The sequence below is a fragment of the Artemia sp. Qi Xiang Cuo genome, chromosome 20 (assembly GCF_049724085.1).
Source record: "Artemia sp. Qi Xiang Cuo chromosome 20, ASM4972408v1, whole genome shotgun sequence".
NCBI lineage: Eukaryota > Metazoa > Arthropoda > Branchiopoda > Anostraca > Artemiidae > Artemia > Artemia sp. Qi Xiang Cuo.
This window is the reverse complement of record NC_142813.1, coordinates 36,874,082-36,887,474: the sequence shown is the minus strand read 5'-3', so window position 1 is coordinate 36,887,474 and position 13,393 is coordinate 36,874,082. Positions and strand designations below refer to the sequence as shown.

General features: G+C 34.5%; 1 protein-coding gene across 4 annotated transcripts in view; it reads right to left on the bottom strand.

Moving 5' to 3' along the window:
- LOC148940154 (poly(A) RNA polymerase GLD2-B-like) overlaps positions 1-13,393 on the bottom strand; it is a 610,602-nt gene that overhangs the window by 7,339 nt on the left and 589,870 nt on the right. For 3 of the 4 annotated variants that reach the window (XM_089105757.1, XM_089105759.1, XM_089105758.1), the window contains 3 exons: positions 9,405-9,551; positions 7,842-7,970; positions 2,966-3,072 (listed from right to left, as the gene is read on the bottom strand). In XM_089105757.1, coding sequence (XP_088961883.1) covers positions 3,023-3,072; positions 7,842-7,970; positions 9,405-9,551 — 326 coding nt within the window. In that variant the 3' untranslated portion in view covers positions 2,966-3,022. Of the gene's footprint in view, positions 1-2,965; positions 3,073-6,299; positions 6,487-7,841; positions 7,971-9,404; positions 9,552-13,393 lie in introns of all 4 variants that reach the window. The other variant, XM_089105760.1, reaches the window with a different exon arrangement.

Genomic DNA, 13,393 nt, shown 5'->3' with positions numbered 1-13,393 from the left:
TTTATAATTCTTGAATTGCGTACCATGAGCATCAGGATTATCAATATATTGCCTGAATAGCATATTTTTGTGTTCAATACTGGTTAGTAAGCCTTGGGTGATCCAAGGCTTTTTCGGGGTCGCATACCTGGAGCGCTTTTTCGAAAAGGGGCAGGCAGAGTCAAGGGCAGAAGAGAATTTCTCAATAAATAGGGTAGCCATTGCATCTGGGTTGGTTTCTTCATAAACTGAAGTCCAGTCGCTACAAGTCAATTTAGCTCTCAAATTTTGTAATGATTTATCATCAATAGTCCTTCTTACTTTTATATTCGGGTTCGATTTCAGTCTATTTATCAAAAATTCCCCAAGTAACATAGAGTGATCCCATTCATCAGTTAATACGACATAACTCGAATGTGGATTAAAATTCGTAAAAATGTTGTCAATAACTGATGCCGACTGTTCACTAATACGTGTTGGTATTCTTGTTGTTGGAACCAATCCGACAGAAAAGCAAGTAGTTAGTATATCTACAGGTAGAGATCTTAATTCTTGGGCTCCGAACTCACCAGTCCCAAATCTATATTAAAATCACCCATAAAAAACACTTTATTGTTCTTAAAATTCATCCGCTATGTTAGACCATTAGTTATGAATAAAATTTTGCGTACTTGATCCCTATGGTCGTTAAAATAAGCATAGGAGTAGCTTTACTTACCGTACTTTATCTCAACCATTAAAAATCCAAACTTCATTGCTTGATAAAAATCATTAAAATCCGTAATTTTACGGATAGGGAGATTCTGGTCAATAAACACGACAAGTCCACCTTTCGAACGGGTAGACCTGTTTCTAGTAACTATCCTGTACCCAGATACACCAACCAAAGAACTATTACCATCACTAAGAAAAGTCTCACATAGTCCCAGAATACCAATACGATTACTATAAAGGAATGTAGATAGAAAATCTAAACTACTAAGCACTCCTCTACAATTCCAAAACGCGATACGGGAGGATTCTAACTGGTTAAATGGAGGGATTTTGTCATTATTTATATATTTACTACGAGGAAAAGACTGGATAAAAAGATCAGAAGATTCATCACCAGTTGATCCTACCGATTTAAATAATTCATTTAGGTCAAGTTGTTTTTTCTCAAAATCATGGAGCCGGTCCGATGATCTCATTTAACAATTTATATCATAATAATATCACACACATAAAACTTACCAAAATCAATATGAAATGATAGGCTAATGAGTAAAAGGTGGTACCTCGGATAATTCCCAGCATGCGAGGAGTGAAAAAAAGAGCAGAACGAGAACTTTTTTTGCACAACTAGAGCTAGACAGAAAAGAAGGAAAACATGAAAATAATCACACATAATGACAAGGCACAAAAAACACACTATGACGAGATTAATTCCAATCTCTTTTTTCACTCGCGGAATATAATAATAAATCAAAATCGATGTCACAACTAATTCATTAACTAATTTGGACGCTAGACCACGAAGACGAAGCAGATCCTTTAATTTCAAGCCATATGTCTATGCCTTTTTGACAAACCCGAGAAGACGTTATTTCGCCTTTCATTTTCATCTCACGTGTTTGGCCAATAACTCATTTCTTCGGATATTCAGTTCAGGCGGCAAGTCTGTGCAAATAACGATACCACTGGCCTTAAGTTTACCGACGTTTGACATTTGACGCTTGAATCTCATTTTCGGACCCTAACGATACAAGCAAAGGCTTCACTTGCTTTTGCTTACTTTTGCGTTGGCGGGAGTCAGTAATATTTGCCGAACGAGAAGAAATGCGATAGCACTTCGTTATCATTACTGGCTCATCGATTCCTAGCTTATTCGCAAAAAGGTTTTTCACATTAGCTTCAGGCGTTTCATTAGATTTTTCTTCCGGTAATCCGTGAACCAACAAGTTAAGCTTTCGGTCTTTTACTTCAAAAGCAAGCAATTGTTTCTCTAGAGCTTCAGATTTGAGCCTCTGCTCCTCTAGTGTTGATTCTAGTTCAACTATTCGTGAGTCACGGGTTGTTGCATCACTTTTTAACGACACAACTTCCGCAGAAATTGAGTCTAGTTTGCTGGAAAACTCCACATTAGACACAATTGTTTTGTCCTGTTTTTCTGTGAATAAATTAGCAAATCTGTCGAATAAGGACTGACTGACATATGACATCTTTAAATACTACAAAATCCGCCAAGTGAAATAATTAGTTTGTTCCATGACAAATGGTACTCAGATTACCTTAATTGGTATTTCACTTGGGAAATATCCACAAACAGGTAACACAGATGGCATTAGTCAAGCGTTGAAATGTAATTTAAATCCAGTCAACTTTTATTCCTTAGTTTCTGTAATAAATAGCTATAATCCACTTTTGATGTTCACTCAATGAGAACATTCCAAAATGTTTACAACATCTTACAAAGTTTTGCACCCTCTTCTATCAAGTCTTACAAATAATAGCTGTTAAATTTTAGATTGAAAATCAATTCAAAAAAAAAATACAGATATCAAAATGGAGTTTCAAATGGAAACTAAGACTATTTTTCCCCTTGACAAAAGCCATGTCATTTTATTTTAAAATTTCTGGAGAATTCAATATGATTTTTTTTTATTGAACGCTCGATTTGATTCAAATATGATTTTCGATGATATTTCACTGATCTCTCTACAGTCCCCAAGGCCACTTATGTGTCTCGGTGAAGTTAACTTATAACGCTTATGGTAGGCTATGACTTAAAATCGGAAACAATATGCGAAAGAAACTACAAAATTTATTTTCGAGGGGGGGGGCAAGTTTGAGAAAAAAAACATTGTGCCTAAATATTGTTAAATTGTTATCCAAACAACAAGCAATTTTGCCTATTTTTGAGCTTGGAAGGGGAACGGAGGGGGGGGGGGCTTCAACCTTAGTTAAACGAATGAAGGAATCACATATAATTCTTCTGAGCCCTTACCTTCTATACTGATAAATTTCCATTCATTACCACAGTTCCATTCTGTATTCATGTGCTTCACTGGAATTTTACCACCAAGACGAACGGACATACAATGATCCCGAAAACTAAAAAAAAAAGTATTCTAAAAAATTCAAATTATCTCTTCCGTCATTAAAAAAAAGAAGTTTTCTTTGAAAAAACTGACAGCCAGTATAGAGAGCAACTATGGTTTTGTAAAGAATAGAAAAAGAAAACTACCAAAGATTGCTCTTTAAATGATACTACTGAAAAATCAAAAGGTACAAGATTTCAATTCAAAATTGCAACAAAAGCCAATGCATAAAAAAAGGAATAAATAACTAAAAACTGAGACGCAGAAATTCAACTCTAAAGCCAAAATCTTAAAGCAAAAAAAAACTCTTTGGTCTACGAGAACTCATTGATTTTTGTTACTATCTATCTTTTTTTCTGTTTTTCCCTTTAAAGATAGATCCCAAATAATTACAAGCAGACGAACGGACCAAAAGGAAGAACTGGACCAAAGCAGACAAAAGAACACACAAATGTCCCGAAAACTAAAAAAATATTCAAAAAATTCTGAAAATTCACAGCACAAAATTAAATATAACTGAAAGAGTTTAGATTATCTGTTTTGTCATAAAAAAAACTGTTTTTCTTTGGAAAAATGACATAGAAACCTTTATTCTATGGTTTTTAAAGAACAAAGAAAGAAAAATATCAAATTTTGCTCTTTAAATGATATTGCTGAAATTCAAACTGTACAACACTTCAATTCAAAAATTGATAAGAAAAGAACAACTAACTAAAACTGAGAAGCAGAAACTCAACTCTAAATCCAAAATATCAAAGCAGAAAAAAAACCTCTTTGGTCTACGAAAACTCTTTGATTTCGCTATCTATATTATTTTTCTGTTTTTCTCCTCTAAAAATAGACCCCAAATAATTGCAAGCATGGCCAAAGCATCGTTGCTTGGACCCATGCTTAGACCAAATAATTGCAAGCTTCGGGTTTGAGTCCACAAATCATGGACAATAAGAGAGTCCATAAATTTATTCTCGAACTATCCACTTGACTGCATCAACAACTTTTTCAGAAATGAAAAAAAGAAGGCGAAGTTACGCCAGTTACCTTATAACAATCTTTTCCACATCAATTGGGATAAATTATAAGAAGAATAAGATAACTTAAAAAGAAAACAACGAATATTGTCATGGCTCTAGGCCGCTAAAAATTAAGCGTCTGGTATGGTACTTGTCAGCCATTTACCTAAGTGTTTACCCCAGAACTGTGTCTGTTGAACTTCATTTTAAGGAAGCCAACAGACTAGTTTTTGGGATATATCTTCTTTGGGTGAGCATTCCAAAGAGAGGTGCAGCATCTTATTAAGCTGTTCTTCAAGTACCCCGTACAGAGTGTCTCCCAGAAGCGTCAGCGTCAGGTTTCGCGGGAGAGGTGGGGGGCAATTAACTTTATTGACTGTTCTTTATTGGCTATTCTTAACCGACTGATTTGGGTAGTATTGCAAGTACAATTACTTTATTTTTACAAAATGGTTAACGCACTACATTAAAGATTTCAAGCTTACTTAGTTCTTCAAGGCTTGCAGAACAGAGAAGAGATGAGTAATACAGTCGATTAAATTGCCGCACAAAGCGGCACTACTTTACTGGGTCAATTTTTTAACGACTTCCAGGAAAGGTTTTGGTGGGGGGGGGGTCTCTCCCACACATGACGTCCCTGGTGTGCCCTCTTGTAGGTAACCCGAGAAACCCCAAGTATTTTCCTGTTTTTGCACGGGCCTAGCAAACGGCTGGACGAGTTGAAATATTTGGTCGGAGTGAGGGTCCTGTTTATACTTCTCGAAAACAGCCAGGATAAAAATAAACATAATAGGCAGTTTTATTTTTCTAATGGCTAAAAAAAAATACCAAAAATGTATTTTCTGATAGCGAAACATTAATATTTATAAATAAATATATAAAACAAGAATTTCAAGCATTTAAATTTTCACTTATACTTATCGACTAGAAGTTACACCCAAATAAATAAATCTAGGGGCAGTTTTTTTTTGGGGGGGGGGGGGTGGGGGGAATGGCACTTGCCTCGGGTACATAAATTCTTTTTATTAAAATAAAGTAGAAAGCGAATTTGGCAGTAAGTATGAGAAAAATCTCTCCTCTACGAATGTACCTCCTATAGTTCATTCAATTTTATGGAGAAATGGTAAGCCCTATCACAGTCAGGTTTGACGGAAGCACTGGTTAAACCTCAGTTATAAAAAGGTAAAAAAAACCATTACTCTCGCCGGCGGCAATTTGAAACAGGGACCTACCCAGGGAAGTCCAAATACTTTTTTTCCTCAAATTTCATGGCATTTCTTCAAATTACTCACAATTTTGTTTATACCATTGGTCTCGCCCTCCCCCCCCCCCCCAAAAAAAATCTCTTTTTAAATGTTGGAATCAAAAAGCAGTTTACTACACAACAGAAAATTTATTTGAGAGACAGAAAAGGGGAATGAGTTTTAATAGGCTTTCAACAGGACTTCGAAATAAGACAGGCAAAATTTTGGTGCAAAAGGTCCAAAATTACATCTGTTTCTGCAATATAGAAAAGGAGACACAAACACATTTTGGAAAAATTAAAACGTTTCATCCTGACACCTAAATAAGATATATGAAAACGGATCGTGAAATGGACAAAGCGATCGAGGATATTTAGTTTAGCAGAGCTACGAATATCACTTTGGCAAAAGGTACTACATAATACCTTTTGAATCGCCACGGCCACGCTCTTCGGTAGTTAATAATTTGTTCGGGTGACTAGCTTGTTCGAAAAAAAGAAAAAAGAAAAAATGGTCACTACAAATGTTGACACATTGCTTTTTTCACAATTATGATAAAGATAATTACTTGAAAATTTAGCGTTGGCTTAAAGAGAGGCAATCTATATTTAATTTTTAAAAGAGATAAGATTTGGAATTAATGAATATGATCTTTTTTTTCTCAGCAGGGAAGCCAATACGCAACAAGTGTTTCATACCTCCCTTAAATTACAAACACGGCTTGTTTATACAAACTCAAGATATAAACATAACTGACGTTATCAAATCTGTTTAATCATTTTGAATATTAGATTAATAATTTATATTTTTCAAAAATTTCGTCAGACCACATAAGTTACAAAAAAACTAAAACTTCCAGATTCATCTTTCCCTCCTAAGAACTGAAGAATGGTTTGAAGACAGTATAAATCATAACACCCGAAACAAACTTAAGGGCTTATTAAAACATAATAAAAAAGAACGATACACAAAAGGAACAAACTTACTTAAACCTATTTGCATAGTAGTCTAGAAATCCTAAAAAGAGATCGACAATTGGATCTTGGTTCTTGGAACAGAATCTTTTCAGCTCATATTCGGTTAGAGGTTTTAATCGACTCAATGCCAAATTTGGATCAAAATTCCGATTATACATCTTTTGTAGAGAAGACAACACTTACGGGGACGTAACACCTGAATACAAGAGAATTATTCAATACTTTTACAAAATGCCCCCTTAAATTCCCATGAGTTGAACGCAAAAACTTGAACAGCATGCTGCGAGTCAATGGAGAAGAAATCAAATTGAAAACCTACAAACAAACAAAAAAAAAAGAAAAGAAGAAAACCATGTCTTTTTTCTTCTACAAGAAGAAAATAAAAACAAAGCCAGACTTAAGGTTCATCACCCGTACAATGTGACTTGACATACTATTTATGATACTAAAAGGGTAACTCAAGTTCTTGTCTCTATTTAAGCTTTGGAACAGTATTTTGATATTATCAGTAACATGAAATAAATGCATTTTAAGAGGCTATGAATAGATTATGGATATGGATAGAGGATATATCGGAACTCATGGATAGATTTTGAAAACTAATATTAAGATGACTAAGTCACTGAAATTAAGAACAAATGAGGATAAAGAGGTGAAGATCGAGCGAGTGGACAGTTTCAGTCAATGCATTATTTCAAGCTCATGACGTCATTTAGCAAGCTCATGACGCCATTTAGCAAGGAATTCACTTATTCTCAATGTGAACGGGTTTAATAAAAAAAGGCATTAACATGAATTTAATTTAAATTTAGTTAATTTAATATCAATTATTAACAAAAACTTAACATGACCACTTCCCCTTCAAATATCCTGGTGTGATACGGAGGACAAATAATCAAACAAATCTACAAAAAAGAAAAAAGTATAACTATAACATCATGTACCCTGCTTCCACTAACTTAACAGACAACTCCTCATCAATCAAAAAAAGAATAATAATATTGATGATTAAAACTTACACGGAATCCCTTTTCAAAAGATTAGTTCTTTGTAGGTATTATTTAAATATTAATCTTCTATTAAGTATAATTTTAGATCTTTACTAGAAAATTTTCAAAATAATTTGGTTATCTTCTGCTTCACGGAAAAATTACAAATCTACAAAAAACAAAACTTTGAGACACAGCTTTAAGTTACAATTAAATTCTGGTCAGTTCCCTGGATGAACATTCGGTTTGTTTCTGTTCTGAATCATAACCAATTCATTTCTGAAAATTCCTTTCTATCGACGACCTAATCATGTCGAATCCTAGGCCTACTGTTCATATATTAACAAAAATGTACTACTGATACTTTTCTTTTTACAAATATCCAAAAGTCCTTTTTTCCCAAATTTTTTTTGCTAGCAATTTTGTTAGCTAGAACTTACATAGCTTTATCGCTTAGTCATTTTAGCCTGACAACCCTTTCTGCCAGAACTTTGCTTTTTAGTGGTGAAATAACAAATTCCCATCTATACTATAAGCGAAAACCCGACATTGTAAAACTTACCTTGTAGATAGTGAATAACCATTAAACTTAACGCATAGCTAGATAATTGTCCGAATCTGGCATCATTAATGCCCTGAAACTGGGCCCAGAGCTTCACAATCACAGCAAGCGGCCGCACACGCCAATCTACTGAAAGAAAAAACATTCATCAGAACAAGCCAATTAGAGAATAAAAGAATGGCAAATATTCTACTCACTTCATATAACACGCAAGAAGAGGCAATCCCCTAGTGATCCATTCACCTGACATTTACTTAAGGCAACTAGAAGACCTTTACTGATGATGCCACCTATTCTCCATGCAACTAAATTATCAATCTTTTGATTAGAGAGTTTTACTCGGGGCACTCAAGAACGACCTAGTTATTGATTTCCTCATCATGCTTTCTTTTTTAAGCAAAATTGTTCAACAAGATTTGCAAATAAGGATACTGGAGGTTTCTTATGGAGACAAGTGTTAGCATAGTTACAGACTTTGTTCGCACCTAAACTGCTTTGCCGAATTTTATTTACAATTCTCTACACTCTTGGTTTTTTTTTTCATGACAAGATTTATGGCATCAGACTAAAAAAAACTTAAGGCCTGATAAGCTTCTATTTAACCATTTACGGACGTTTTCTCCCTAGAGATCTGTCTGTTAAATTTTCTTTTAAAGACATCAACAGACGGGTTTTCGGGAACAGATGATATCCTTGGGGAACAATGACATCCTTCAGGATATGATTAAAAATTTATTGCGACAAGCCTATGGCTTTCTCCTGTATTGAATAATATAAATAAAAAGAGGATACAGCGAATCACCAAACTATTGTTCAAATACCCACTGGGAAGTATCACTTCTTGCGCACAATCCATATTATGTTCCTAGGTGTTTGCCGTATTGACCTGGAATAGAATGCTACAAGTAAACAAATCAAAGTAAGTAGGATAGTGGACTACCCGAATAGATTCAATTTTGGCAGGAAATCAAGTTTCTTTAAAGAATTAGCAGCTTACAGTTAAGTCAATTTACAAAATTTATAGGGGTGTGCAAAACATATTTTCCAAAATCTAGGGTGGGGGGGGGGAGGGTCATATTTAGAAATTTTTCAATTTTCTTAATGAATATACCCATAATAAGCATTCTCAATGAATATAAATCCCCAATAAAGGTCTGCTTTCAATGCAAGGGGGGCAAAAAAGTAGGGGACACATGCCCTCTATCGCCAATTGGTGGCACTGGCAGCTTCAAAAACTCCCAATAGAAGACAAAATAACAACAAACCCCAAGTAATTTGAAAAATCTTAATAAACGCAGTATCTTATATGAACGCCTGTAACATTTCTTGTCTACTCTGGCTAGCGGAAATTTACATAAATTTGACTAGTCGAAATTTACTAGTTGACTAGTTGAAATTTACATAAATTTGAATAGTTGAAATTTACTAGTTGACTAGTTGTAATTTACATAAATTTCAAGGCCTTTCACTTCTAGTCTTGCTAGAATTAAGTGAGAACAGTCCTTAAGCGAGGATAAAAAGAAGGTTCAAATCGCCAAATATGGTTTAACAGAAAGGTCTTACCTCTGGCATAGGAATGCAAAAGGTGTGTATTCCTAAGGCCTACATCACAGTTGATACTTAAATCGACAAGAACTCCAGACTCTCCATCACAAAACTTTAAAATAGGCACTTTTGCGCTGTCAATCAATTTAATATTCTTGTATCTATCTGCAAGAAAAAAAAATCTTATTAGCTGAATTAGCAGAATCAGAGCACTAAAAAAAGAATAAATTACTGTGAGAATAAATAAACCGAAATAACGACAAAAATACACAGCCAATAGAAAAATACCTTCACTAATCTATCTTCGGCGTACGGAACAGTACAAACAAAGAAAAAACAAAAACAACTAATAGAGGCGAAAAAACAATATAAGAACAAAACCTGAAAAAAGGAAAGAATAGAACTTAAGAGCTGTATTTCAGGCATTTATTTAATTTCATTTATCTATTTTCTTCATAAAACCGTTGAGGTGACAAATGTGAAAATAAAGAAAACAAAGAGGGAGTTCCATGATGGAATACCTTTTTTGTATATGCAAAAGATAGAATTCCCATGATAATTGCTTGCAGTCATATATCCAGTAATTTATATACGGAAAGGGGTATACTAAAAATTTAAACTCAAATTTTTTGAAGACGATTTTTTTGGGGACAAGTGGCGATGAGAATGAAGATGAATCAGGTCAAAATGACTTATTCTCGTTTTTAAATGTTGCAGAGATTCTTAGAAATCGGATGAGCAAGAATGCTTTGAGTATTTCCAACTTCCCCCTCATTTTAGATGGGTTAGCCATACACTCAATTTCCCTGCATCCCCGGATGCTGATAAAGCCTTGAATGATGTTGCATGTAAGCGTGCATATATGCCGCTTTTTCCAAGTGTACTGCTCTCTGGGAAACTGTTAACAAGAGCACAAAAGCTGTCAAAGAAGTATATGATAGACAGCTCATCAGGACTGTGATAGCTAGATGGAATTCGAAATATGACAGTGTAAAACGCTTGATGGATTGTCACAAAAAAAGAGAAGCTTCATGATGTTTGTGATGCTTTACAGAAACGTAGGTTTGGTTCTCATGACGTAGATTTTCTAGAAGAATACACGAAGGTCATGGAGCCATTAGCGGTTGATCTGTATACTTTTCAGGGAAAATAAAAGTGCTACTTTGATACAATTTACCCTACAATTTGATCTTTTGAAAAGCAGCTTGAAAAGCTAAAATATTTAGTTAGGTTTTACCGGCCACAGGTATATGCTCTTCTTGTGGGTCTGGAGGAAATTTTTCCTACTATCCTGAACGAGGGACTTTTTTATGCCAAAGATTATGTTGTTACGAGTCCCAAGTCATTCTTATTTCAAACTTAAGACATATTGAAGATCCCAAGGCTCTGAACGAGGCTGACAGAACTGACAGGGATAGCTAATTTTCTGATGATGAATACTTTGACAATAGTGACTAAGAAACTATCACAGATAATTCAATGAATCGTGAACGCGATAAAAATAGAAGGTGGAGGTTCTTCCATATGTGGCTGATAGGTGAAAAGAACTAACAATGCTAAAAGACTACCCAAGAGCAATGAAAATCTTCAGAAAATTTAACTGCATAGTTCCTTCGTTTGCACCCAGAGGAATTTTAGCCAAAACGGAATATGCTTGGAGATACTATGTTTGAAAAGCTACTACTCTTGAAGAGAACAAGTAAGAAATCCAATTAAATTGTTATTTAGCATTAAGTGACAAATGCCACGTTAGATATTACTCTCTTTCTCTAGATAGAAATTCGTAAAGCCAGCTCTCTCTAGATAGAAAGCTCTCTTTCCTCAATCTGTCTTTGGAGCTAGTTTAATCTGTTTATTTGGTTTTTGCTTTTTTTTATGCAAGCTTATAACGTTTGAAAATTGTTTGATATACACAATTCATAACTAAGTAAATAAAGTATAAAAAAGATATTCCAAATACAATAAATAGAAACAGACCATGTAGTTTTTTTTTAACAAAACAAATCACGAAAGGAAGTGTTCGAAAGCGATGGCCATCTTTTTGCAATCTTTTTTTTAACTAGCCCGTATTATGTTAGGGCGGCTAATTAAGTAGATCTGCAGCATGCGAATTGCTACATACATGTTATTTTCTAGTTATAAAGGGTTCAAATTTCAGCTTTATTTGAAACACAAAAAGTAAAAATATTTTACTTTTTTGCAAAAGACTAGATTGGGCGGTGAAATTATTCCCAAGAATCATGAAAATGTATTCAATTCTGGTTATTAGAAAACATCAATTCTCACTATTCAGATTCGTCACCACAAAAATGAAGAAAAAAAAGAGAAAAAACATAACAGTGAGGTGTAGTCATAACATGTTTAAATTCGATTACTTATAGTGCATTTGAAGTTAAGAGCAATTAGAAATGAAATAATTCTGATTTTTATTTTATTTTATCTCTAAAAGTAACATCAAGCATTTTCATCAGAGAAATATATTTCTGGGAAACGTGGTACCTAAACACAACACTTATTTCATTAGTTTATAATTGCTTCAATTACTATTTCTATTAGTGCGAGTAATCTACCTCAACATGCATTGGTTGGACGAACCTCAAAACGCCACTAAGATTTTTTCTCCGGAAATTTTGTATTAATTTACCAACACTACTAAAAAAAAAAAAAAAATTTGAAGAATTGACAGAAAAGTTACAAAATTTACACTTACTCTTGCCAAGAAATCAAAATTCCATGATGGCTCACACTTGTTTCTCGTCGACCTAGTTTCTGATGATGGTGGTTAGCTTTACCCGTTTTAAGATTTATTTATTCATTTATGTTAGTACCTGTTGTATGTTTTTTGCTATGATAGCTTATTTAATTTCTGTTCGTTTTGGGTTTCATTTTATTCCTTAAGGTTTCTATTTCGTCTTATCTTAAGTATAATATGAACTTTACTTTTCTTCAAAAAATTTCTTTTTTGGAGTTTTTTTTTATTATTAATATCTGTTCATTTTAGATTGCCAAGTTTCAAGTTTTTCAAAGTTCCCTATTTCAAAATAATTTTTTGTTCCGAAATAAATAAACAGCTTAGGCAAGAACTACCAAAATTAAACTGAACGTTCAACATATAATGAAACTAATTGCTCAACACTCACCAGCTCAAGATTTTGTTTCACTCAGCTCTGAATTTAAGGCTTTGATACTTCTAGGCTTAAGCATTTTTGCCGCTCCGTTTCAGCAAGATGTTCTGGGAAAATCCCCAAAACTTCGAGGATAGTGAAAACCACATGGCCTAGTGGGCTTATTGGTAATTCCTGTCCTGGTTTCACTGCAATTTTCATTTTCTTTTCAATGTTGTAATAAGTACAAAAGGAAATATTTGCAATATAATTCGATTTGGTAAAGGGCCAAATACGCAGTAGGTCTATGATTTTACCGTTAGGGAAACGGGCAGCAGCCAAATTCTTGATTGTAGCGAAGAATATAGTTTTCATGACTTGGAATAAAGTATCGTTACTAAGTTTTTTTGGGTGGGCGGGGGGGGGGGAGTATCAGGCCATGGAGAACCAAGGGTCAGCTCCAATAAGTTTTAGAATATAACATCGTTAATAATTTGTTGTTGTTGTTTATGGGGGAGGGGGAGGTGGCCATGGAGGGCCAGGGGTGATTTCTCATAATTTTTGGAACAAAATATCATTAATAAGTTTTTTTGGGGGAGGGGGTCAGGCCATGCAGAGAGAACCAGGGGTCAGCTCCCTTTAGTTTTGGAATAAGATATCGCTAATTAGTTTTTTAGTGGGGGTGGGGATCGGGGTTATGTGATATTTGGAATATTCGAAAAATGAGCCCTTCTGAAGCTTATATGAGCACCCCTTCCATAAGAACCACATATGCCCCTACGCCGTAAATTACAACGCCTGCCCCTGGGTCCTTGGGGAGTAGTGTCGAGCCCGGAGTTTTTGTTATCTGATCTTTGAACTATTTTTAACTTTTATCGGATGCATTTGGGGAAAAAAAGGGAT